Source organism: the organism of the source record quoted next, unplaced genomic scaffold, assembly GCF_019419815.1.
Source record: "Pyrus x bretschneideri cultivar Hongxiangsu unplaced genomic scaffold, Pyrus_bretschneideri_v1 Contig55, whole genome shotgun sequence".
Classification (NCBI taxonomy): Eukaryota; Viridiplantae; Streptophyta; class Magnoliopsida; order Rosales; family Rosaceae; genus Pyrus; species Pyrus x bretschneideri.
In genome coordinates, this window is record NW_025999793.1 from 1,398,042 (window position 1) to 1,424,675 (window position 26,634).

Consider the following 26,634-nt stretch of genomic DNA (forward strand, 5'->3'; position numbering starts at 1 on the left):
GAACCACATTATCGTTAGCTCATTGTGAGGCTAAGCCCAACTCCTCTTCCTTAGTGTAGATAATATTGCTTGTTTAAAAAAAAAAAAAAAAATCATCAAAACATTGAAGTTTTGATATAAACATTGATTTTATCCGAGCGTAACCCTTAATGCTTATGTCCCAGTATGCTAATCTGCCAATATATAGGTCTGCTGGTACACAGACGATCAATTTCATGGCAAGAAGCAACTAACTCGAATTTAAAGAGAAGCAAGTGTTTATTTATTTATTTTTGGTTTTGTTTGTTGAAAGCAGTTCATTGGTAAAAGGTTCAATACAAAATGATGATCCGAAACAGCAACAAAAACTTAGACATTACATTCAGCAAACAGAACATCAGTGATAATGTCAGGTGGTTCCTCGAACCACGAATAGTTGCTAGAACTAGAAAGAGTGTAGCGAGCAAGAGATGGTGAGCAACTTCGTTATTCTGGTGACGTGTATGGGCAATAGTAGCTTCAGTGATTGTGGACAACTCTTTAAGTTCTACATCAAAATCCATTCCTTCAACCTATAACCAGGATCAAATTTCCACCAACGGAGGCAATGACATATATATCCTGGAAGTCACATTGATTAAAGAGTTTTGTGGATTGATGTCAAGTTTCTTGTCCTTCAAGAAAAAACCATGCTACGTACGTGAACCATCGTCTTGATTCAAGAAGGGTTTCTTCTATCAGCTTTTGTTTTTTATTTACGTGGGGGGAAGACGACACTCATCGTTCTTCAAGTTTGAGGATGTATTACCACTTATTAACCTTCACATCAAAAGGGAAATTTTAAAGTTCAAATTATGATATTTTATCGCAGTTGGCGTAAAAAGTTGTTTCTATATATTGCTTACACTAATTTGACTAACAATTTTCCACGACGGGTTTTTATATTTTGCATCCCGGAATGCCAACATTAATATAAAGTTCAATCTCAAATTCAGTTTCTCTAGAAAATGTTATTAGCGCCCTGTCTTCTGTTAAAGTCTAAACCAAATACAATATGCAACTTGACACATTGTTTTTTTCATTGTATTACACACAGATTGCACTAATTAAATACACATTTTATTGGTTAACGCATCGTTCTTTGACTCATGCAATCGTAAAGCTTCAAAATATATAGAGATTTACAGCTACTCTAATTTCAAGGCTTCTTCTTCGGACCTTAACTTGGAGGACTGTTGTTCTGTATTAACCGATGACAAGTCTGTGAGCAGGCCGACTGCAGCCTCGTCTGCACCTTCTTCATGCAAGTGTGAAACCGCGGAATGGCCATCCGGACGGTGAATGGGAGTCTCAGCAGGTTGTTCTCCATCAAAACGCACCCACTTTCTATCCTTTGCTTGAACTAAAACAAGGTACAACAAAACCCCAAAGATAATTACAGCACCGCTTACAAAGAAAGTCTTCAGAGAAGCCAAGCACATAACAAGAACAAGTAACAATGCAGGGGGCAGGCAAAGCATTGTTGCTCCGAATGTTTCGAAGGGAACTTTGTACGGTCTATGAAGGTCTGGCTTCTTCACTCTCAGTTTAATAAAAGCTGCGAACTCCAGAAGCATTCCTATAGCGTATAAGAAATTAAGAAATTCCAAGATTTCTTGAAAGCTCATCCACGACAAGAAGATAACTCCGGTAGCAGAGCACAAAATGCTAATGGTAGGTGTTCCATACTTTGACCTACAAGGTAAGAGTTAAAGAAAACAATCAACTCAGCGCTCATCCACTGTGCATCCAACTAAATTTGTAAGTAAAAGGTCGTTTTCTTTACAGAAGGATCCTTCAAAACAGGAGGTTGCAATTGTGAAGTTCGAAAACAGCGGATTGGCTAAAACTGAACCGGTAAAAGGAGCGAAAGTGTACGAAAATGCAAACCTTGAAGCAAATATCGCAGGAAGCATTCCCATCTCACTCATCCCAAGAAGTTGAAAAGCGTCACTACTCATTTCTGCTTCAAACAACCCCATGTTAGACATTGCAGCAGCGGTTTGAATCCACCACTTAAGCCAGACGCCACCTATCAACATCCCAACTTCTGCAAAATACCCATCAGTCCACTCACTAGATGCAGAGTTTAAAGCTCCAGTTCCAGCAAGAAGCGGAATCAAATACGAAGAAACAACCACAACTACAGCCCCAAGAAGCGCCTTTGGAAAAGTCTTACTTGGATTTTCAACCTCCCCTGCAAGTGTACTTGCCTTATCCCAATAATTCAGATTCCAAAACATGCTATTGAAGTATCCTCTCCATTCCACTTTCTTAAAATCTACTACTAGCCACTGCTTAACCCTTATTCTAGGAATCGAGATAATCGCCATTACAACAAATGGGCAAAGGGAGAAAACTGCAAGGGAAACAGCAGAGAACCCGACAATATGCAATCCGCGATAATTCAAGTACGTCAATGAGAATGTTATCCCTAAAAGAGCTGGAATTCGAGCAACCATCCGGTTAAAAATAGGAAACGAATGCTTCAAGTAATCGAGGAACAGGACAGGGTAAAGAGCATTGTCCATAACCCCACTAAACCATTTCCAGAAACCCTCCTGGAAACCCCAGAAAGGCCCAAAGGCTGCTGATATCCAAAGCACATATCCGCCATTTTCCGGGAAGCTTGTGGCGAGCTCAGCCGTCACTAAAGCTTCTGGGATGCTCCAAATCAAAGGAAACACTAAGAAACCAAGCAGAGAAAGAAGAGGGCCGCCACCGGCCCTGACGGAATCCTCCACTCCAAAAGGACCGCCAGAAACCTCATAGAAAATTAAAGCTATGAGAGGCAACAGTGTCAGCTTAGGGCTTGTTTTTGCAGGTGCGTTCTTGGATTCACTGACCATTATTCCCTCTTCAGCCATCCACATATAGCAGAGGGAAATACTTGAACTCACCCAATCTCAAACCATTTTAATTGATTCAACGAGCTGGGTTTTGCCTACAATTTGGATCTGATTACAATTCTACCAAAATCCATGACTACAAACAATCAGATAAAGAAGTTGGATTTGATTTTTCTCAGGAAAAAGTACCTGTATTGAAGGATTTTCCAATCTGGGTTTTGCATGCTTTTCACAGGAGAGGTTTCGGATCCGTAAATCCTCTTCTGTTCTGCTTCTGGGAAATCAACCATGGCAGATTGGAGTCATGATGAAAATATGGGTCCTTGATTTGTACCAAGTCAATGTTTGACTTTGGATGCGTTGCATGCGGTACGAGAGCTGTAGGGAGGGTCCCGGGCTCCAAACGCCATTATCCGGGATTGCGTACAGAATTTGGCAAGGGAGGGAAGATACGGTGCGTGATGGGCAAAATGGTCCCAGCCCTGTGGTGAGTTATGTTGATGTTTTCTTGGGCCTCCTAAAACGCGATCATGTAGCGTTTCATGTTAATAATATAAATATATATATATATATATATTTTATTTGTAGAAATATCACATAACGGTGTATTCGTATAATATAAGTTATTTTAACAAAATAGCATATAATAGAATGTGAATGTGTCAATTTCATTACCACCTCCATCAATTAGCACTACGTTTTAATTTCATCTTCACTTGTGAGTAGAAGTTTTATATTTGATTAATGATGATTTAACATTTGAATTGAGTTCGATATTTGATACAAATTAACTAACCTATGCGGTTTGATTCTTTTACAGCCACTGTTCTAAAAATCTCCGCCTAGGCCTCACCTAGGTGCTAAAAACCACCGCCTACAACCACTATTCTAAAAACCGCCCGAATTAATGCCTAGGTGTTTGAAAATTAAAAAAAGACGCCTAGACTTGTTGAGGTGCCCTTCTAGACTGCTTAGCCTGTCACATCCTGGCCCGAGGTGGATCGCTTCCCAGGCCCAACTCCACCACTGTAGCACGATATTGTCTGCTTTGGGCTTACCATTCCCTCACGGTTTTGTTTTTGAGAACTCACGAGCAACTTCCCAGTGGGTCACCCATCATGGGATTGCTCTAACCCCCTTCTCGCTTAACTTCAGAGTTCCTACGGAACCCGAAGCCAGTGAGCTCCCAAAAGGTCTCGTGCTAGGTAAGGATGGGAATATACATATAAGGATCACTCCCCTGGGTGATGTGGGATGTCACATAGCCCGCTCAGACCCGCCTATGTTGCGACTCACTTAGACAGAAAACAGATAACTTTCATTTTTCATTTTATTTTTTTCAATAAATTGTAAGACACTTGTTGAATACTTAAATGAACACACCTTTTATGCTTGTTCCCCATATTTTCATTATGTTCCAATACTTCTTAATATATATGGCATTCTATTTTGTAGTGTATGATGAAATTATATATATTTCAAGTATAAATAGACACTTATTTACATGAAATATAATAGATTTACTTAAATTCATCTAGACACCTGCCTAGTCAGCCTAGGGCCCAGCCCACTGCCTGACTAGCGCCTAGCGTCTTTTAAAACCTTGTTTACAATATCATAACTTTTATATTCGCGGTCAACAAAATACACAAACATCTTATATTTCAACAATATTGACACACATACGCTATTTTTTTGAAACTTTCATTGTTCAAGATAGAAATACAAATAGCTATACAATTTGAGTTGATTTAGCACTCAAACTAATAATATAGTTGAACAAAAATATTGTTGTCAATTCGCTTAGTCATTTTCTCATAAGTAGCACTACTAAGCGCGTCAGTTAAGTTTTTACACCGATTATATGGGAAAACAAAAAACTTACCATATGGTTTGTGTAAATTCGCAACTCCAATATCGTTGTATTTAGAAGAAAATTAAGGTTGGCAAACAAAAAAGGAACTCATCTAAAAAGAGTTGAAAGAAAAACCCTACAGACAATAAGACCAACCTTATTTCCCGCCAAACATTGCCCCCTTCGATGTCTGTGAAGATGTCGGAGCATCCATTCCATGCCCTGTTATAAAACTTTTGCAGAAGTCTCCAATTCGATTCAAACCCAACTCTCGAATCTCATAGCCCAACCTCACAAGCCATCACCCACCGCCCAAAAAAAGCCTTCTCTCCGCCTCTTCCTCCTCCTCCTACAGAGTGGTGTTCGCAAACTGTTTGATAAAAGTCCTGAAAGAGAGTCTAAAGAGTGAAACCCCATTCAAGTATATTTTTGTTGAAGTATCATTCGGTGGATTGTGTATGGATATTTTTGTTGTAGTATCATTTGGTAAAAATTGAATTAAGACTTCTCATTTACAAGTGAAAAAAGTATCACTAGACCGTAGTACTAAGTGGCTTTTTAACAAGCAGTTTAACTTGTAGCCCTTTAAATCGGAAGTGTTCTTTTATTGTTATTGTCATCATTAGTTGTATAGGTTAAGCGAAGGATGTGGTTTTTTCGGAGAATGCATGCAGTTTGGGTTTGTTTATGGACCAATATCACAGTTAGCCTCCATGATATTTCCATTCCATTTCGGTGTGCTTATACTCTTACGATATAATCACTGTGACCGAACCTAGAGGGGGGTGGGTTTAGCCTCACAATGAACTAGCAATAATGTGGTTCAAATTCGTCTTTGGTAAGAATTGAAACTAAGACCTCTCACTTACAAGAGAAAAAAGGTATCACCAGACCATAGTATTAAGTGACTTTTTAACAAGCTGTTTAACTTGTAGCCCTTTAAATTGGAAGTGTTCTTTTATCGTTATGATCATCATTAGTTGTATAGGTTAAGCGGAAGATGTGGTTTTTTCGGAGAATGCATGCAGTTTGGGTTTGTTTATGGACCAATATCACAGTTAGCCTCCATGATATTTTCATTCCATTTTTTCTGTCAAAACCTACTTAGAATTCCAACACGAAAGCGCATTGTTCTTACATTTGAATCAATTTCTTATATTCAGGTAAAATCTGCTGCTCCTTGGACGAAAGAAGAGCTTGGAAGATCTACTTGGACTTTTCTTCACACTCTTGCTGCTCAGGTAAATGAAACAGTTCGTATTAGTAATTGTTTTGCAATGTTTGACGAAGTATAATTGCCACATTACTTGCAAAAAAAAACTGTTTGGCAGAAAATAACTTTTGTGTAACTGCTTCTTCTGCACTTGTTCACAACGATATATTATGCTTCATGTAATTAAGTTGTTTAATGTGGATTAACTTCGGTAAGACTTTTTCAAAAATTTTAGTACCCAGATAAACCGACTAGGCAACAGAAGAAGGATGTAAAGGAATTGGTATGTTACTCTCTAATCTCTCTCTCTCTCTCTCTCTCTCTCTCTCTCTCCCTCTCAATTAGCTTCTGGCATTCCAGACTGAAGATCTTGTAAAATATATGCACACTCAATCCTTATTTCTTTTGGATGGAGTCTCATCAGAATTCAAAGTAGGATGATGTAGACCGAAAAATGCTTCTCGTTTTGCAATTAAGTTTTTTGGTTTTCATTTGTAATACATGAGCATGTTCTTCTTTCTACGTTGGAATATCACAAGGAGCCTTGAGATAATTATTGTTTACCGGTGAAACTGATATTACACAATGTGCAAAAACTGGAGTAGGTAGTCTGAGCAACACATGTTGGTTGCATTTACTATGCAGATGTCGATATGATCACGAATGTACCCCTGCAAGGAATGTGCAGATCACTTTCAAGAAATTCTGAGGTTCACAATTTCATCTTCATTTTCAACCTTGCTCATCACCTTCGTTTTATCCTATCAAATATCTATGCGAGATTCAAATGCGGCACTCGTACAATCTCCGGTTGCTCCTTTAGTATGCTTTTGAACTTATAGACGTATATTCAAAGCGATATTCGTCGAGCTTGATAACTTTACACGTTCAGATACGAGCGACTTAAGTGTCAAAATTACAAGCTTTGTGTAATGAAGATCATCTGATATCATCTTCTCTTTCAAAAAAGAAAACATAAACAAAGTGAAGATTAACTCTGGGAAGAGTAGTGTGATATGCCCGCCAGATAAAACTCAAGTCAGATTAAGTCCCATGTCTGCTATTAAACCGTACGGAATGGTGGCGCCTCGCCGAATTTCAGAATGTAGGCAGTTTCATATACAGGCCGCAGCTGTGGGATCAGTTGCGCATCTAAATATGCGTCACAGGAGAAACACCAGACAGATAGGTCACTGCACGAAGTGTAAACCAAGACAGAAGAGGAATTTGTAAGAAATGAGACTAAAGAAGTAAAGAAAAAAAGTTGAGGATGCCATGGTAGAAAGGATTGGTAATTGAACCTATAGCTGAGAGCAAGACAATGATTTGACTGCTGGTAATGCTGGAGCATGTGCTTGTTCACAAAGCGGCTGCAGAGGACGTCCTTACAGCACAAACATAACCAGTTCTCATTGGGGTGCTGGCATCTAGTATAATACGAGAATTGATCCGCAGATTAAAGATGTTAGGCATGATTCAGGAATCAGACACTCGGACAATGTAAAGCATAAAGAATCAGCAGAAGCATGCTACAGATCTTTGTCATTCAACAACTTGAAGATTCTATTCAATGAGAAAACTTAAAATGTTCTTTCGTTCGGAGTTCTCTTTTAATCAATGGCACTCAGAATAAACAGGAGCATAAAGAATGATTGCTCTCGAACTAGGCCAAGATTGCTTTCTATTCCTATCACAACTAAGCAACCACGGTTTTGTATGATGTACACAAACTACAGTTGATTTAAACTAGCAGATCGTCGTGCTGTAGATGAGGCACCTCGATCAGCACACTTCCAACAATTAGCTAAGAATAACAATGCAGTTCCCTCAGCCAACCGAAACAATTAGCTAAGAATAACGATGCAATTCCCTCCGCTAACCGAAAAAAAAAAGAATGTAAGATTCCTTGTGGGTAAGAATTTTATAACTTTTATCTTATTATTGCAAATCTTATGACAATCAATAGTAGCATTCATCCATATGTTTCAGAAACAGCATACAAATTGAGAAAGCAAACCCTCAACCTTAAGGAGATAGGTTATGTATATGCTAAGTAAAAATATTCAGCGATCAAAAGCCGAATCAAGAACTGGGTAAGATTGGCACGAATCAAACAACACACAATTAAAAAAGATTTGAATGAATTGACCAAAAAAAGAAGAAGAATTGAATTGAATAGGAACCTGTTGCAGGCAGTATCAGGAGTGGGAATGTGAGCGAGATCAGAGGACAGGGAAGCAAGGTGATCGCAAGATGTTCGGGCCTCGACCCAACCCGATTCAGCTCCATAAAATAAATCTTCCTCGTTTTCTAGAAATTGGTCCTCCTGATTCACATAATTGACAAGAACCCTTTGTTTTAAATTTCAAAATAATCAAGATTTCGGGTTCAGCCAAGGCGTAAAGTGATCGATTTTACCTGCGCAGAAGAAGAACCAGCTTGGGCTGCCATGGATGAACACCGAGAGAGTCTCACTCTGGACAAAGTTGCGGACTTCTGCAAAACCTTTGCTCTTAAGCCGTGGTTTATGTATTACCTTGGGTTAATTACAAGGGAGCCGCTGGACTCACGCTATATTATAATCCCACCCCATATCTGGAGTTAATTACAAAATTTTCATCCTATTTTTTCATCCATATTATAATCTCCCTCGCTACCAAGGTTAAAATATTGAAATGATATTTTCCCGCGCACAATTATTCCTCGAATAATCTCTAATATAAATCTAAAGTTATAAACTTGTCTTTTAGAAAAAAGAGTATAACAAATAATATATAAAATTAAAATAAAGGACATGATCATGAGAATTTCATCTGTTTCATCAAACATAAAAAAAATTACATAATTGTTTCATAATAACATAAGAAAAATACATGATTGTTTCATATTAAGAAAAAAGTTTTACATCACGTACTTTTTTTCCAGAGACCTGATACAAATTAAAGAAAACGTCTTGAAGCTTAAATTGCAAACAAGTCTTACAATAGGGTCAATCAACACAGAGATAATTATAAATTGTGGGCAAGCACCGCACCGACTTCAATTTTCATCAAGCTTCACAGTCTCTCTAGTTATGACAGTAAACCCTAGAATGGATATGAACTATAGTATACGAGCAATGTACAAGGTAGTCCATTCTAAAGACCATGGCTTACTATATCCTACCTCATTTGTGATAAATTCACTAGTAGAGTCCACTATATATGTAGATGCTAAATTATTGCTAGATTCATTTACCTGCCAGGAAAAAAAATATGTAATAATAGGAATACATAAAAATAAAAAAGAATGAAAAAAGGAATAAGAACGACAACTTTGTTGATGAGTCCTAGTTGAAATGAGACTAATTTCCTAATTATCTTTGTTTTTTTTTTTTCATACGGTGAAGTCTTCATTCAATTGAATTATCTAAATCAATTTTGTAATCAAATTTCAATTGATTACTGTTTGGACCCAAATTTACACCATCGGCCCATGCAATCAAGGTCATTGAGTAAGCATAGCTTCCAATTGTCAGATGGAAAAGTAAAGATAATTGTGTTATTGTTAAAGGATAATATTATGGTTTTTATCATAATAATTATCTTTTAATATGAATTATCTACATCTTCTTAAACCAGATAAATAGGATGTGAATTATATCCCAAGCAAGCAGTATAGTTCAAATTGATTTGGAATGTCTGACGGCACTTGGAAGCTAAAAATGAATTTGAAATTCATTTGATTAGGATGCATGCATGGATGGGTTTAAGGGTGTTGGAATTTATGATGATGTGATAAGCCTAGGATTTGATGGTCTTGGATAATGATGAGATAAGAAACCTAGGTAGGCTAGGCCTTTTTGCATGGTAATGGAAGTTATCGTGAGTTTTAAAGGCTTCTGATGGAGGTTTTTGATGAGATAAGAAGCTTAGGTGGGCTAGGTTTCTGATGTGATGTGATAAAGCCTGGATAGGCTTTATTTTGTTTGAAAAAGTCACGAAATATGAAGGCTATGCCTTGGCGTTTGATACAGATTAATTTCAGTTCCTCAAGTTAGAGTTGTCGTTGCACTCTACAAAATTATTTGTCCGTGCCTAGTAGAAGATATGAATGTTATAAATACAAGGTGCGTTGCAACAAGTGAAGCCTTCTCCAATTCAACGCACAAACTACCCTGCGCAAACTCTCGCTCTACAGTTTGGAGCACCTTCAGTTTGGATAAACAGCACTGCGTCGAGGTCCATCTATCCAATTCTTGGTCAAGAAGGATTTTCGTTGTTTGCAGAGGTCATCTCATTAGCCTTCTCGGCGAAGTGAGGTGTTACAGATTACTAGGCTCGACGCATTGAACGCCGAGTTGTTTTATGATTGGATATTCTTAAGTAAGTTTTAGAGTTTGGCATTCTGATTGCCGAACCACATTTACCATTAGACATACATCTCTTTTGAGTACTTGTGTCCGTATAGTTCGGTGCCAGTTCGGTGTGCTTATACTCTTACGATATAATCACTGTGACCAAACCCGGCTCCGACGATCCGTGAACTTCGCAAGACTAGCAGCCTTGTCTTTAGGCTCTAAAACTCGAAGGCTGAGACGTGTTCATTCCTCGGCCGCAGTCGCAAGATTAAGAAGTCAGCAGTGCCTAACACAACGTCAACACATTTTACTCCCCGACCAAGCTCGCCCGACGAGTTGGCACGCCTTGCACACAATTGAAGGACGTAGTTAGCTTATTAATTACTCGGCATGCATGCCACGTAGACTTGGTAGCTTTTAGGGTCAACAATTACCAACTTCAATGGAAATGTAAATAAAATCTGTGCAAATAAGATTGTACTAATTTTTTTTTATTTTTTGAGATAAATATCATGAACATGCATGAGTAGACATGAAAAAGTTGAAAATATATATATATATATATATATATATATATATGTGTGTGTGTGTGTGTGTGTGTGTGTGATTTGAAAATGTTTTTCTTGCATCTTCAATGACAACGACATATTCTACCTCTTCAATAGAAACATTGTTTTCTACCTCTTTCATTGTTAACGTTGTCTTCTAACTATGCAATGAAAATGTCATTTTCCATCTCTTCAATGGAAACATCATCTTCTACCTCTTTCATGGAAATGTCATCTTCTACCCCTTAATGAAACTGTCATGTTCTAAGTTCATTTTCTTTTTGCTTTCTCTAAATGAAAGGAGATAGAAAGATGAGTTAGGGTTTAAGAGAAGATAAATCGTTTCTGAACAAATGGCGGGAGTTAGAATCTTACCCAACCTGTTTATTAACAAATAATTGCACCCAACCTTTTCATTTTTTTAAGAAGATAAAGCAAAAAGATGGCGGGAGTTGGAATTTTTTCTTTATCAGTCATTTTACAAATAGATGAACTTGTAATTAAAAAATTTCATTAAACATTGAGCGGGAAGATAAGACAATGAGATGGAAATAACAACATTTATTACAAATTTGCACCTTGAAGTTTTAGAATAACTTTTGGTCTTGATATTTGGTCCTTAAATATCTTTTTTCTGCTCAAGTTTGTCCTTAAGCTTTTTAGAAGTGTTTTTAATGAGGCAATAATGGCGTTTGCTACAAAAGTTGATACGCTCGATCATGAGAAGGTCTTCCATAACGAAGTCAGATTAGTGAAGGAAGATTTGTGAAAAACAAGTTCATTTGAGCAACATCAACAACATGCAATTAACAATTAAAAGGCGGAATCATGTTTATATGCACTCAAAAACAAAACTTAACCCATGAACTTCAAAGCCTAGTAGATAGGTGAACCAAGACTCAACTCAAAACAAAGTGAGTTGAGAAATCAATACCTTTGTAGATTCCTCTTTGCATAAGCAAAGGCTAATCACCCAAAGAGAGGGCCTTCATTCCTTGCATCTTAGATCCATGGATTTGGATGGATGAAAAGTTTTCTCCAAGTTCCCAAAATTGAGAACCTCAAAGTCTCCACACCAAGGCATATTGTAGAAGAAATGAGTGACCTTGAGGAAATAAGATTGCTAGATGTTTTCCTCAAGGGTGGCCGGCCTCTTTGAGAGCAAAGGGAGGTTTGTGTTCTCATCTTTACTCCTTAGAAAACCCTAAGGATGAAATGGCTATAAAGATGTCTTTATACCACCTCACAATGGAGTGGCAAACTTGCAATTAAGCCAAGTTCACTACCCTCCTCTAAATGGCCGGCCATATGGGATTTATTGGGCTATTTGGGCCTTTGTGAATCATTATTCATTAAGTTGTCATACAACTTAAGTCAATGGACTTGACGTTCAAAGCCCATTGGGCCTTAAGGTCCAAAATTATCCCGAGGTCTTTTAACGAACTTATTCGTTTGATTAATAATCATATTAATTAATCCTTGCCATAAACAATTAAACCATTTAATTATTCTTACTCATCTCCGTTGAATCTTCAATCTCTACCTTACACGGTGTACGATCCATTAGGTTCCTTTTAGCGAGGCAGTGGGCGATTCAAACTCTTTCAAATCGATTGTGAATTGAAACTTACTTTCAATTTTCCCGTTAGTGATAATACACTTTTAGGGCTTCCACAAATCATGGTTGACGCCTAGCAGCATGTCATGGTTACCCAAGCTAATCAGAAGAGGTGGAGAACCTATTCAGTTTTTAGGATTACAAATGCAATACGGTCTTTCTCTAATACAATACTCTTGACCACATTGTTTGGTTTGATAGTTTATTCATGTCTACTATCCAATGTGAGTCTTGTTCTTATATGATTACCTTGAATGTGATTTGGAACACATTCCTAAATCTCATTCATACTTTGACCAAAGATTCTTAATCATATCATAGAGTATTCTCCCTCAAACAGTTTGAAGGTTAGAGATCCCTTGTTGCGCATTCACTTGCCTCCATGGCTAAGCGGCTTAACCCCAACGATGCCATGGACACCCTCCTGATGGAGTGACTTTGACATAATCAAAGATTAAGGACCTAACCACAAGACAACTGTGATGCCTCAGGTCAAAAGACTAATTTGCATTATCCCAACCATGAGTTCTCATGTGACATGAATATGAGAACTCTTCGTTGATCGTGTTCAGTGAACTCATTCTCTATTGAGCACCTATGTACTTGTCTTGATGTCACACACACCAATGACTCGAGACTAGTCACTCTCCCTGAGAGAAGACATAGCACGTACTGATCTTAACGGACTGTCAATGCCCAATTGACAATCCTATGATCAGGAACGTTTAGGATGTGTCAACGAAAGAATGGTCTCATGAATCTAACTTCTTTAGATCGCATTCTTCCAATCACATATTCCTTGGACTTATCATTTAAGCATATAACATTTATATGAGACGGCTCAAACAATAATCTTTGCCCTTTACATTTAAACTACATTAGTTTGAAATGTCCGTAAAGTATCATCATATGATTGGTTTTAGGGCACATTTCCAACAATTAGGACTTAGGAGGGTTAAGAAAGGAGGGTGGGATCAAAAGTGGGTTAGAGTGAGCATGACAAATTATGGAGTGGAGTACGTGAGTGATTTTTGTGTCTAGAGTCACACAGAAACGTGGTCCAGTTGCTGGACCACATAATTTCTCCCCCATCACATGCCTAACTCTTGTGGCCATTGTATGACTTGGCTAGGGGTTATGGTAAAGCTGCACATTTCATCAGACTATCTATTTGAGGATTTTTAAGACGGACAATCAATAGTCGACAATGTAAATGCATTAGTTATATGTCAAGGAAGAAAGAAAGATAGAGTGATTTAGGAAACCCCATTGGATTAGTTGGAATTTAAGCAACTTATCAATTATTGCAATCAATAATAAACTATATTAATCGGTTCTCAATTCTTCTCAAGCAAACGTTGATCTGAGAAGGAAGAAAAACCGAGCCCAATAGGTTTGAACTGGACAGGTTTTCAATTTTTAAGGACCTAAACTTTATGTCCACTTTTGTAATGAAAGTCTTTAATTGGCCTCATTTCAAGAGTTTAATTGACCAATTTCGAATAAAATATGTTGGCTTTTAAGTCAAAATGATCTTTGAAATTTGTATAACTTTTCACTTTGGTCTTTGAGATTTGAAATTAATACAAGTGATCCCTGAAATTGTCTACCATCAATCATTTTGGTTATTCCATGAATAGTTATGTTAAATAAATATTTAAATGACAAAACTATCTTCAATTTAATGAACAATAGGCCAATAAGATTTGATGAAGATTAACGGTATTTTTATTATTTTATTTTTATTTAATGGAGATTTTTCACGAAAGGAGCAAAATGATTGATTGTGGATAAACTCAATGACCAATTTTATCGATTTCAAATATTAAGGATCAAAATAAAGAGTTATGCAAATTTTAGAGACAATTTTAAATAAAAAGCCAAATATGTTTTAAGGACCAAAGTGAAAAAAATCCCTCAGTTTCGTGCTAAAACCTGTAAGTAGACCATTTCTCTACAACTACAAGGGCCGGTTCGGATTGTTTAAATTTGGGTTGCCCAAGCTCTCTGACCCGCCCAGATAACCCCGGAGCATTCTGAAGGCTAGGGTTTTGACTCTCTCCCTACGATATATACCAACTGCAAAGCAAAATTCCTCCTCCTCCTAAACGGCCCCCGAGTGAATCAGCTGCTACCGCCAGAGCGTCTGCTACCGCCGACTAAATCATGGGGCACTCAAACGTCTGGAACTCGCACCCTAAGAACTACGGCCCTGGATCCCGCACCTGGTGACTCATTTTTCTATTTCTTTGTTAGTTTATTGCGATTTATCTGTGTTACTGCTACCTTTTCAGTTTCTGAAAAGATTGTGTTTTTCTGCTTTGAACGTTTTTTGTGTATCTACATTTGGGATTGAGTTCCGATTCGATGCATTTTTTGGTATTCGGGTGTTCGTGCATTTTTGTGCTCTGATTTGATGCTTGCTTTGTGGTTAAAATTGTTATTGAGTATGCTTGCTTTGGTTCCTTTGTACAGTCGCGTGTGTGGAAACCCTCATGGTTTGATCAGGAAGTACGGCCTCATGTGCTGCAGGCAGTGTTTCCGCAGCAACGCCAAGGAGATCGGCTTCATTAAGGTAAGGCCATCGAGAACCCTTAGCTACCGATCATTTTATGATTCCATTTACGGAGCTGAGCTTACACCATTTCCACTATGTAATCTGGTTTCATTTTTCTAACTTTATGGTTGCAGTACCGTTAAATGGCAGATATTCAACATTCCAGGACTCATGTTTTGGCCCAAGAAGAGTAGTATTGGTTTCTGAGTTCTCTTGAACTTTTAAGAAGATATTTTTGTTTTAGTTTATCTGCTGTTGAACTTGAATTGGTTGTCAGACTAAGATTGTTGTGTTATTTATGAATTAAAGTTTGATTTATGTTCTATTTCTTGTGGCTGTTTGATGTTTCTCTTGTCCTCGTCTTGGTTATCTCAAGTGACATGTGTATATCTCATTCTTGCTTAAGCATTCCTTGGGTCCGAATAAGTTTTCGCTTAGCAATCAATCTAATGTCGAACAGAAAAAGTGAACTTGAAACGGGCTGGCAGTGTGTCATCCGCTATCTATCTGTAGTGTTTGTTTTGAAGCCGATGTACCATGTTCTCGCTATGTTAGTTATGATGCAGACTAAAGTTGTTGTACCAGATCGGAAGCTTGAGGCAACATATGAGGATTTGCCAGGGGATCACTCCTTGCACTTGCTTCACTTGCAGATAAATTTTAAGTGTTTGTTTGTTCATGTCATCGGTTTTTGTTGTGTTGTCGGTATGGATCAGAATTCATAGCTTCTATGATTGCCTCTACCACAATTAGTAATCTGTCAACGGTGTTAAGATGATTGAACATTTTCTTGGCAGATTATTTGTTTGAAATTTGAAATATTTTATTTTGTAGATTGTGTCAAGATTTGTAGTGGTCGATAAATGAATGCTATGAGAACTAAAATTTAAAAAACGGTATGTGGATCTATAGACTTACTTCGATTCAAGTGAAGTTCAGATTTCATGGGCTGATTTGCCCAATAAATGTTTGATTAACTAGCGAACCAGGTAGATCGTGGGTTGTTAAAAAAATTCCATTGTGAAATGGGGCTTTTTCTTTAGACATGTTAAAGAGTTTGTACGAGCTAATGGGAAGCTGATCAAGGTCAGGGTCTTGTACAAGCTCTCCGAGGCAGGCAAGAAGGAGAAATCTGCACAAGCAAATATCAAAATGACCTCCTATGTGGATTATTCTATCAATTTTTTTCCTTTTTATCATTTTATTAAATTTTTTGTTTTACTTAAAACTAATATGGAAATTGTTTTTTTCCATAGATATAATAACAGGACGATTTATCTTGTACAGTACCAAATGCATTATTAATTTAGTGATCTTTAGTTCGATATTGTGCCAAACACTTGTTTAATTTAATTAATACTATCCGGTGACTATTTATCATATCCAATTGAAAATAGTCGGTACTGTTGGAGTTGCCAAACGAGGCTTCAAGAGTTATTGATCAATTTCGGATAAATATGTTGGTTTTTTAGCCAAAATGGTTCTTGAGATTTGTATAACTTCTCACTTTGATCTTTAAGATTTTCTATTATCAATCATTTTGGTCATTCCATGAATAATTATGTTAAATAAAGATTTAAATGACAAAACTATCTTCAATTTAATAAACAATAAGCTAAAATAATTCGACATAAATTAAGGGTATTTTTGTCATTTACCCTTATCTAATGAAAATTTTTCACAAAATGACTAAAATGATTGATTGTGGAGAAACTGATGGACTAATTTTATCGATTTCAAATTTTTTCACGAAATGACCAAAATGATTGATTGTGGACAAACTAATGGACCAATTTTATCAATTTCAAATCTCATGGACAAAAATGAAAAATTATGCAAATCTCAAAGACTATTTTGAATAAAAAGCCAAATATGTTTTAAGGACCAAAGTGCCAATTTGTAACTATACCATTTTGTCTACAACTACAGGGTCGATTCGGATTGTTTAAATTTGGGTTGCCCAAGCTCTGACCCGCCCAGAAATCCCCGGAGCATTCTAAAGGCTAGGGTATTGACTCTCTCCTTACTATATATACCAACTGCAAAGCAAAATTCCTTTTCCTCCTAAGTGGCCCCCAAGTGAATCAGCTGCTACCGCCAGAGCTTCTGCTTCCGCCAACTAAATCATGGGCATCATCTTCTACCTCTTTCATGGAAATGTCATCTTCTACCCCTTAATGAAACTGTCATGTTCTAAGTTCATTTTCTTTTTGCTTTCTCTAAATGAAAGGAGATAGAAAGATGAGTTAGGGTTTAAGAGAAGATAAATCGTTTCTGAACAAATGGCGGGAGTTAGAATCTTACCCAACCTGTTTATTAACAAATAATTGCACCCAACCTTTTCATTTTTTTAAGAAGATAAAGCAAAAAGATGGCGGGAGTTGGAATTTTTTCTTTATCAGTCATTTTACAAATAGATGAACTTGTAATTAAAAAATTTCATTAAACATTGAGCGGGAAGATAAGACAATGAGATGGAAATAACAACATTTATTACAAATTTGCACCTTGAAGTTTTAGAATAACTTTTGGTCTTGATATTTGGTCCTTAAATATCTTTTTTCTGCTCAAGTTTGTCCTTAAGCTTTTTAGAAGTGTTTTTAATGAGGCAATAATGGCGTTTGCTACAAAAGTTGATACGCTCGATCATGAGAAGGTCTTCCATAACAGAGTCAGATTAGGACTTAGGAGGGTTAAGAAAGGAGGGTGGGATCAAAAGTGGGTTAGAGTGAGCATGACAAATTATGGAATGGAGTACGTGAGTGATTTTTGTGTCTAGAGTTGCACAGAAATATGGTCCAGTTGCTGGACCACATAATTTCTCCCCCATCACATGCCTAACTCTTGTGGCCATTGTATGACTTGGCTAGGGGTTATGGTAAAGCTGCACATTTCATCAGACTATCTATTTGAGGATTTTTAAGACGGACAATCAATAGTCGACAATGTAAATGCATTAGTTATATGTCAAGGAAGAAAGAAAGATAGAGTGATTTAGGAAACCCCATTGGATTAGTTGGAATTTAAGCAACTTATCAATTATTGCAATCAATAATAAACTATATTAATCGGTTCTCAACTCTTCTCAAGCAAACGTTGATCTGAGAAGGAAGAAAAACCGAGCCCAATAGGTTTGAATTGGACACGTTTTCAATTTTTAAAGACCTAAACTTTATGTCCACTTTTGTAATGAAAGTCTTTAATTGGCCTCATTTCAAGAGTTTAATTGACCAATTTCGAATAAAATATGTTGGCTTTTAAGTCAAAATGATCTTAGAAATTTGTATAACTTCTCACTTTGGTATTTGAGATTTGAAATCAACACAAGTGATCCCTGAAATTGTCTACCATCAATCATTTTGGTTATTCCATGAATAGTTATGTTAAATAAATATTTAAATGACAAAACTATCCTCAATTCAATGATTGATTGTTGACAAACTCAATGACCAATTTTATTGATTTCAAATATCAAGGATTAAAATGAAGAGTTATGTAAATTTTAAAGATCATTTTGAATAAAAAGCCAAGTATGTTTTAAGGACCAAAGTGAAAAAAATTCCTCAGTTTCCTGCTAAAACCTGTAGGTAGACCATTTCTCTACAACTACAAGGGCCGGTTCGGATTGTTTAAATTTGGGTTGCCCAAGCTCTCTGACCCGCCCAGATAACCCCGGAGCATTCTGAAGGCTAGGGTTTTGACTCTCTCCCTACTATATATACCAACTGCAAAGCAAAATTCCTCCTCCTCCTAAACGGCCCCCGAGTGAATCAGCCGCTACCGCCGACTAAATCATGGGGCACTCAAACGTCTGGAACTCTCACCCTAAGAACTACGGCCCTGGATCCCGCACCTGGTGACTCATTTTTCTATTTCTTTGTTAGTTTATTGCGATTTATCTGTGTTACTGCTACCTTTTCAGTTTCTGAAAAGATTGTGTTTTTCTGCTTTGAACGTTTTTTGTGTATCTACATTTGGGATTGAGTTCCGATTCGCTGCATTTTTTTGTATTCGGGTGTTCGTGCATTTTTGTGCTCTGATTTGATGCTTGCTTTGTGGTTAAAATTGTTATTGAGTACGCTTGCTTTGGTTCCTATGTACAGTCGCGTGTGTGGAAACCCTCATGGTTTGATCAGGAAGTACGGCCTCATGTGCTGCAGGCAGTGTTTCCGCAGCAACGCCAAGGAGATCGGCTTCATTAAGGTAAGGCCATCGAGAACCCTTAGCTACCGATCATTTTATGATTCCATTTACGGAGCTGAGCTTACACCATTTCCACTATGTAATCTGGTTTCATTTTTCAAACTTTATGGTTGCAGTACCGTTAAATGGCAGATATTCAACATTCCAGGACTGATGTTTTGGCCCAAGAAGAGTAGTATTGGTTTCTGATTCTCATGAACTTTTAAGAAGATATTTTTGTTTTAGTTTATCTGCTGTTGAACTTCAATTGGTTGTCAGACTAAGATTGTTGTGTTATTGATGAATTAAAGTTTGATTTATGTTCTATTTCTTGTGGCTGTTTGATGCTTCTCTTGTCCTCGTCTTGGTTATCTCAAGTGACATGTGTGTGTATATCTCATTCTTGCTTAAGCATTTCTTGGGTCCGAATAAGTTTTCGCTTAACAATCAATCTAATGTCGAACAGAAAAAGTGAACTTGAAACGGGCTGGCAGTGTGTCATCCGCTATCTATCTGTAGTGTTTGTTTTGATGCCGATGTACCATGTTCTTGCTATGTTAGTTGTGATGCAGACTAAAGTTGTTGTACCAGATCGGAAGCTTGAGGCGACATATGAGGATTTGCCAGGGGATCACTCCTTGCACTTGCTTCACTTGCAGATAAATTTTAAGTGTTTGTTTGTTCATGTCATCGGTTTTTGTTGTGTTGTCGGTATGGATCAGAATTCATAGCTTCTATGATTGCCTCTACCACAATTAGTAATCTGTCAACGGTGTTAAGATGATTGAACATTTTCTTGCCAGATTATTTGTTTGAAATTGGAAATATTTTGTAGATTGTGTCAAGATTTGTAGTGGTCGATAAATGAATGCTATGAGAACTGAAATTGGAAAAACGGTATGTGGATCTATAGACTTACTTTGATTCAAGTGAAGTTCAGATTTCATGGGCTGATTTGCCCAATAAATGTTTGATTAACTAGCGAACCAGGTAGATCGTGGGTTGTTAAAAAAATTCCATTGTGAAATGCGGCTTTTTCTTTAGACATGTTAAAGAGTTTGTACAAGCTGATCAAGGTCAGGGTCTTGTACAAGCTCTCCGAGGCAGGCAAGGAGAAATCTGTACAAGCAAATATCCAAATGACCTCCTATGTGGATTTTTCTATCAATTTTTTTTCCTTTTTATCATTTTATTAAATTTTTTTGTTTTACTTAAAACTAATATAGAAATTGTTTTTTTCCATAAGTATAATAACAGTACGATTTATCTTGTACAGTACCAAATGCATTATTAATTTAGTGATCTTTAGTCCGATATTGCGTCAAACACCTGTCTAATTTAATTAATACTATCCGATGACTATTTATCATATCCAATTGAAAATAGTCGGTACAGTTGGAGTTGCCAAACGAGGCTTCGAGAGTTTAATTGATCAATTTTGGATAAAATATGTTGGTTTTTTAGTCAAAATGGTTTCTGAGATTTGTATAACTTCTCACTTTAATCTCTATGATTTTCTATTATCAATTATTTTGGTCATTCTGTGAATAGTTATGTTAAATAAAGATTTAAATGACAAAACTATCTTCAATTTAATATATAATAAGGCAAAATAATTCGACATAAATTAAGGGTATTTTTGTCATTTATCCTTATCTAATGAAATTTTTTCACGAAATGACCAAAATGATTGATTGTGGACAAACTAATGGACCAATTTTATCAATTTCAAATCTCATGGACAAAAATGAAAAATTATGCAAATCTCAAAGACTATTTTGAATAAAAAGCCAAATATGTTTTAAGGACCAAAGTGAAAATTTGTAACTATACCATTTTGTCTACAACTACAGGGTCGGTTTGGATTGTTTAAATTTGGGTTGCCCAAGCTCTGACCCGCCCAGAAATCCCCGGAGCAATCTGAAGGCTAGGGTATTGACTCTCTCCCTACTATATATACCGACTGCAAAGCAAAAATCCTTCTCCTCCTAAGCGGCCCCCAAGTGATCAGCTGCTATCGCCAGAGCTTCTGCTTCCGCCGACTAAATCATGGACACTTAGCTCATCTCTAACCGAAGGGTCCAGAGGATCAGATGGTCGAAAATAGCTCGAAAATAGCCCGAATCAGAGAGGGCTAGAGGGCTGGAGGGCTTGCCAGAAAATTCAGTTTTCTTGTTGGTTATAACTGACAAGAATTTTTAAAAAGAATTTTGAATCCAACGGCAAGCTGGTGCCAGTTACCGTTGGATTCAAATATATATATATATATATATATATATTTTTTTTTTTTTTTTTTCTTTTTTAAGGGTTTTTTGGGCCTTTTCTTTAGGCCTCTTTTAGGGTTTTCTTTGGACTTTTTTTCGACTTTAATTTGTAGTTTTTAAATTTAATTTGTCGTTTTTAAATTTTAGTTGTAATTTTTAAATATAAATTGTAGTTTTTAAATTTAAGTTGTTGCTTTTAAATTTAAATTGTTGTAGTTTTTAAATTTAAATAATAAATTATGTTTGGTCATTTGGCCCTTGGTTGGAGACGGTTTTTTGTGGCAGGGCTAAAACGAGCCCTTTGGTCCTCTGGCCCTCTGGAGGAGGAGACAAATATGGCCTTGTACTGTTCATTAAAATATTAATATCTTGGAGGGCCAGGGGGCTAAAACGAGCCCTTTGGCCAGCCCTCGGTTGGAGATGGCCTCAAACGTCTGGAACTCTCACCCTAAGAACTACAGCCCTGGATCCTGCACTTGGTGACTAACTTTTCTATTTCTTTGTTAGTTTATTGCGATTTTATCTTTGTTAGTTTAAGAAGATATTTTTGATATTCTTGTCAAGTTTTGATAGCTTGTGCCATTTCCATGTAAATCTATTGAAGATGTGTGACTTGTGGTCAGAAAACTTGCAGGGTTTCTCAGAAATAACAATAGGGCAACAATAAACACTTAAAACATTTTTGTGCCACTGTCTGCAAATTTTTGCATCCGCCACAATTTCTCGCTCTTCTTCCCTCATATATCTCTTCTTAGTTTCATTTGAGTGAAAAATGACAAGGGGTCCAATCTGGCCTCAACCGCTTCAAAATTTGAAAACGACTCGAGTTCGACTTCTTCACTTGAATCCGACCTGGTGGACTCAATGAAGTGGTTGAGACCAAATTGGACTTCGAAAAGGGTTGTCATTTTTCATACAGACAAAACTAAGAAGAGATATGTGAGTGAAGAAGATTGAGAAATTGTGGCAGATGCAAAAGTTTGCAAGCGGCGGTGCAAAATTATTATGAATGTTTATTGTTGCTCTATTGTTATTTATGAGAAGCCCTTTTTGACCACAAGTCACTTATCGTCAATCAATGTAGATGGAAATGACACACGCTATCAAAACTTGACAAGAAAGTGTATAATTTGGACTTTTGGAAGCGCAGGAGGAAATGGATGCAGATTAACTCTCAACGGGTATGAATTGTTCGATACGTACATGTACATATTTGATTTAGGAAGGTCATGTATTTTTTCTTTAATTTCCTCCTCTTCTTTTTTCATGAGTTGTGAGTTGAAGTAGGTGATAAGTTTAATTGGGTGGGCAGATATTGATGGCAGAATGCAACCATTTCCAAAGGGAGTTAGCAACTATTCAAGTGTTGCTTTTCTTTTTTCCCAGAATAAAAGAGGTGATGATGAATTGGATCATTAGAGCAACTTCATCCCTAAGAAAATGTGCTGGCATCCAATCCATTTAATCCATTCAATGAACAATGATAGACCCCAATGAACAGTAATTGTCTAAATGCATCTTCACTTCTAAAAAATGTGCTGGCACAAACGAACTCTACTCCTACAAAATGCGCTAGCACTCAGCTTATTTAAAATATTATTATTTTTTTTACAAAATAATAAAAAAATAGTTTTAATTTCAGATAGGATTTTTAACCAATATTGTTACGTCACGTGTCTTTATTCGAAAGTACTATTTTGTGGATAGATTTCCGATAAGATTTTCAACAAATCCTGATGTGTCACGTGTTAGTATCTGTTTACAATAATTTAGCCAAGATTTCGATCAGATTTTCAACCAATTTTTTCATGCCACATGTTATTATCCAAACGTACTATTTTGTGGATAGATTTCTGATTAGATTTTCAACCACTCCCGACTCGTCACATTTCACTATTTGTTTACAATAATTTAGCTAAGATTTCGATAATATTTTCAACCAATCACGTAGTGCCATGTGACATTGTCCAGAACCTCATCCTTTCTTTTTTTTTTTTGTTCATATAAACCCTACATCCTCACATTTCTCACAACTCCATCTAATTATCTGTAAGTGGGTCATGAGTAATTTGAACCCAGTATTCAGTCAACGTAACATCTTCGATGAGCTTCCATGTAGCCATTTTTTCCACAAAAAAGTATATGAAAGCTTTGGTTGAAAGTGTTGAAAATATTGAAAAGGTATTTATAGAAAAAAATAATAATTACTTTTTTTTTAATTTTTTTGTATTTTTAAACAATTTTTTATTAATCTCTACTAATTAATGAAATCCTCTTTGTCAACAAAAAGATGGTGAAAATGCAACTTAGTTTTCTATCACACAAAAAAAATGATGGGCAATAATGTAATTTAACAGGTCCAAATTTTACTGTTTTTTTTATTGAAGCCTCACCTATAGGTGATGTTAAAATACATCCACTATTAAAATAAAAAAAAAAAAACTAAAAACAAAAACCTCCTACTCCCCCCACGTTCTCTCTCTCTCCTTGTTTTCTAAAAAAATGTGTTCATACACACAAAATGTGTAGACAAATGTTAGTTTTTATTAAGTTAATTAATCTGGACTGTTGGATTTGAAAAAGATTCAAATGCAACATCCTAGATGTTGACACGTGACCAACGATCATAATTCTAAATGTTGTGCATTTTTGGGTGAAAATCATGGACCGTTAATCTTGAAATTGGATGGCTCGGAACGCGCCACGTCATTACCCATTGGATTTGATTTTCAAATTTTTTTTGACCATTGGAAATCCAACGGTCCAGAAAACTAGCTGTTGGAAATCCAATGGCCCATACCGAGCCACGTGCCATCCCGTCAGTTCCATCTGTTGCGCCTGCACATGCGGGCCCTGCCCCCTTTTTCTTGTCGAGAACGTGCGGCCACTCTTGCGTGTTTCCCACGTGTCTGGCGCAAAAAAAAAAACTCAAATTAGCTTGTGACGTCATGCTGACGACAACGTGACGTCACATAGGCCGGGCCTTGGCTCAACACATTTTGGGCCAGCCTAGAAACTGGCTTAGGCTGGGCTGGAGGAGTTTTGGGGGGTACCAAGCTGTTTTTTGTGTTTTGAGCCGGCCTACCCCAATGGGGTAGACTTGCTCTTAGCACATTTTTTTGTTTTTTTAAAGATACGAGAGAGATTCTCTCATATCACTAATTTATGTGTTCATCATCTAATATACAGTTGGGACACTTTTTCAACATTGGTTGCACGATAAAATCTCCACGATAGGGAGAGATTGGAATAGTTAGTGAAGCCTTTTTAACCAGTTGGATTTTATATAACCGCCCACTTGAGTTTGGCACCGACTCTTTCAAAACTTAAATCTCTTCAATCGCAAGAAATTGTCTCGAATTTTATATAATCTAGGATATGAAGCAAAACAAACAGGTCACAAAATGAAATGGTTAGCTCAACTGTGCTACTAATCTATGGCCTAAATATTGGTATGGAATAAGGACTAGAATACAGGTATAGACGATGCTATGATTTTGTTACATGTTCGAAGATTTATTGAGGATTATTGTTGGGTATGAAAAACAACTCTAAGACGTTAGCAGCTCTTAACAGTCATTTGATCATTGTGTATTGTGGTTCATTTCTTAGACTTAATTATTTGGGATCTTGGAACACTGTAGGGGTAAATTATCAACTTTAAGTTCCATATTAGGTAGGTAATGCAAGATGAAAAGCTTTCCCGGATGATTTACTTACTATACTATGTTGATGACCAGGAGGTAATTCATGTATACTTTTTCTTTAGCAAAAATTGTAGCAATGATTTGTCAACTTAAATCCTATTGGAGCAATGGTCCTTCAACTAAAAATTCATGACCATTGGTCCCTTATCTCATCAAAACGTGTCGCTATCGTCATTTTCATCAGCTCCGTCAAAATGAGTCATATTGGAAGGACTATTGCTACAATTGGGTTAAAGTTGAGGGATCATTGCTTTGATTGGGTTAAAGTTGAGAGACCATTTCTCCAATTGGGTTAAAGTTGAGGGACTAGTGCAACAATTTTTCTCATTTGGTTTTCCATATTTACCTCTTCATTCAGCCTCTCGTGCATGACACATGACTCATTTTGAAGGAAGTTGTAACGAAGTTGACATAGCTACACGTTTTGACGAGTTAGGGGACCAATGACCACATATTTTTAGTTGAGGGACCATTATTCCAGTTGAGTTAAAGTTCATGGCCCATTGCTACAATTTCCTATTTTCTTCAAGATCTCAATGTAAAAAGGATTTTTTTTTTCATCCATTTAATACAATGGCCACTCATGGTTTGACAAGCATTGACAAGAGAACCCTTACAGTGTTCACTTTGGCATCTGGATCAAATGTCTCCTAGTAATCAACTCCAAAAGTTTAAGTAAACCCTCAAGCCACCAATCTAACCTTGTGTCTTTCAGTTGACCCATTTGAGTACAAACTTGGTCTTAGATGTATCAGGTCTTAAGTCAGCTCGAAGTGTACGTGTTATTTATCGGGTAATTCGGAATTGACAACAAAAAGTTAGACAGGACGACTAACAAAAAAAAGGGGTTGAGATGTTTTGGGAAGGGGTTTAGTTTGTAAAGTTGAGCATTATAGATCACAACTATAGTGGTAAAATGTATGATATAGAACATGCATATCTGCTTTTTCAATTATACATATTAACAAGAATTGAGAAGGTGTTTTGCATGGCATTCATGCATATCATTTTACATGTGTTTTTGTGAAGGTATAAGTCCCTACTGAGCTTTTCAAGCTCATCCTAACTATATTTTGGAGGTTTATGAACTAGGCAATCCAAAAGGGTAGGCAAGATGAGATGAAATTAGATAGGAGGCTTGAGCTGTTCTTGTTTCATTGTAAGAAATAAGAGTTCTATTATTTCTTTGTAACCTTGTAAAGAATTTTTGGTTAATTTTATAAGAGGAATTATTTTCACACAATTGAGTTTCTTTTATTTGTTTAATTTTAACTCGCGCTCCAGACTTAGGATTTCTTACGACCTGGATCCGGAGCATGACATAAAAGGATTCTTAGATATCGAAAGGGCACCATCGATTTTGATGTTCATTTTCAAACTGGTACTTTAGATTTGAGATGGGAGATCAATTTCTGGTTTTGTTATTCTTCTCGGTCCAAAAAACAAACATACCGTCTCATGGTCCTCCGCAGAGGCGGGTATGG

At 36.8% G+C, this 26,634-nt stretch overlaps 4 protein-coding genes and 1 pseudogene across 5 annotated transcripts; 3 read left to right on the plus strand and 2 right to left on the minus strand.

Moving 5' to 3' along the window:
• Positions 1-1,034: 1,034 nt before the first annotated feature.
• Positions 1,035-3,327, minus strand: LOC103928101 (probable polyamine transporter At3g19553). 2 transcript variants are annotated; one of them, XM_048570834.1, is made up of 3 exons: positions 3,057-3,327; positions 1,909-2,975; positions 1,035-1,713 (listed from the first exon to the last, which is right to left on the minus strand). In XM_048570834.1, exons 2-3 carry the CDS (start codon positions 2,889-2,891, stop codon positions 1,167-1,169), a joined length of 1,530 nt encoding a protein of 509 aa, XP_048426791.1. In that variant the 5' UTR covers positions 2,892-2,975; positions 3,057-3,327; the 3' UTR covers positions 1,035-1,166. The 2 variants fall into 2 exon arrangements, with proteins under 2 accessions (XP_048426791.1, XP_009335393.2); XM_009337118.3 differs by having other exon boundaries at positions 1,909-2,962; positions 3,057-3,326.
• A 1,327-nt stretch (positions 3,328-4,654) lies between these two features.
• LOC103928102 lies at positions 4,655-6,769 on the plus strand (annotated as a pseudogene).
• LOC103928103 (histone deacetylase 6) lies at positions 6,732-8,511 on the minus strand. The gene is made up of 4 exons (XM_009337119.3): positions 8,354-8,511; positions 8,119-8,261; positions 7,237-7,362; positions 6,732-7,128 (listed from the first exon to the last, which is right to left on the minus strand). Exons 1-4 carry the CDS (start codon positions 8,384-8,386, stop codon positions 6,999-7,001), a joined length of 432 nt encoding a protein of 143 aa, XP_009335394.3. The 5' UTR covers positions 8,387-8,511; the 3' UTR covers positions 6,732-6,998.
• Positions 8,512-14,506: 5,995 nt separating this feature from the next.
• LOC103928104 (40S ribosomal protein S29) lies at positions 14,507-15,322 on the plus strand. The gene is made up of 3 exons (XM_009337120.3): positions 14,507-14,668; positions 14,916-15,015; positions 15,132-15,322. Exons 1-3 carry the CDS (start codon positions 14,607-14,609, stop codon positions 15,138-15,140), a joined length of 171 nt encoding a protein of 56 aa, XP_009335395.1. The 5' UTR covers positions 14,507-14,606; the 3' UTR covers positions 15,141-15,322.
• A 3,370-nt stretch (positions 15,323-18,692) lies between these two features.
• Positions 18,693-19,506, plus strand: LOC103928099 (40S ribosomal protein S29). Its single transcript, XM_048570745.1, has 3 exons — positions 18,693-18,853; positions 19,101-19,200; positions 19,317-19,506. Exons 1-3 carry the CDS (start codon positions 18,792-18,794, stop codon positions 19,323-19,325), a joined length of 171 nt encoding a protein of 56 aa, XP_048426702.1. The 5' UTR covers positions 18,693-18,791; the 3' UTR covers positions 19,326-19,506.
• Positions 19,507-26,634: the final 7,128 nt, after the last annotated feature.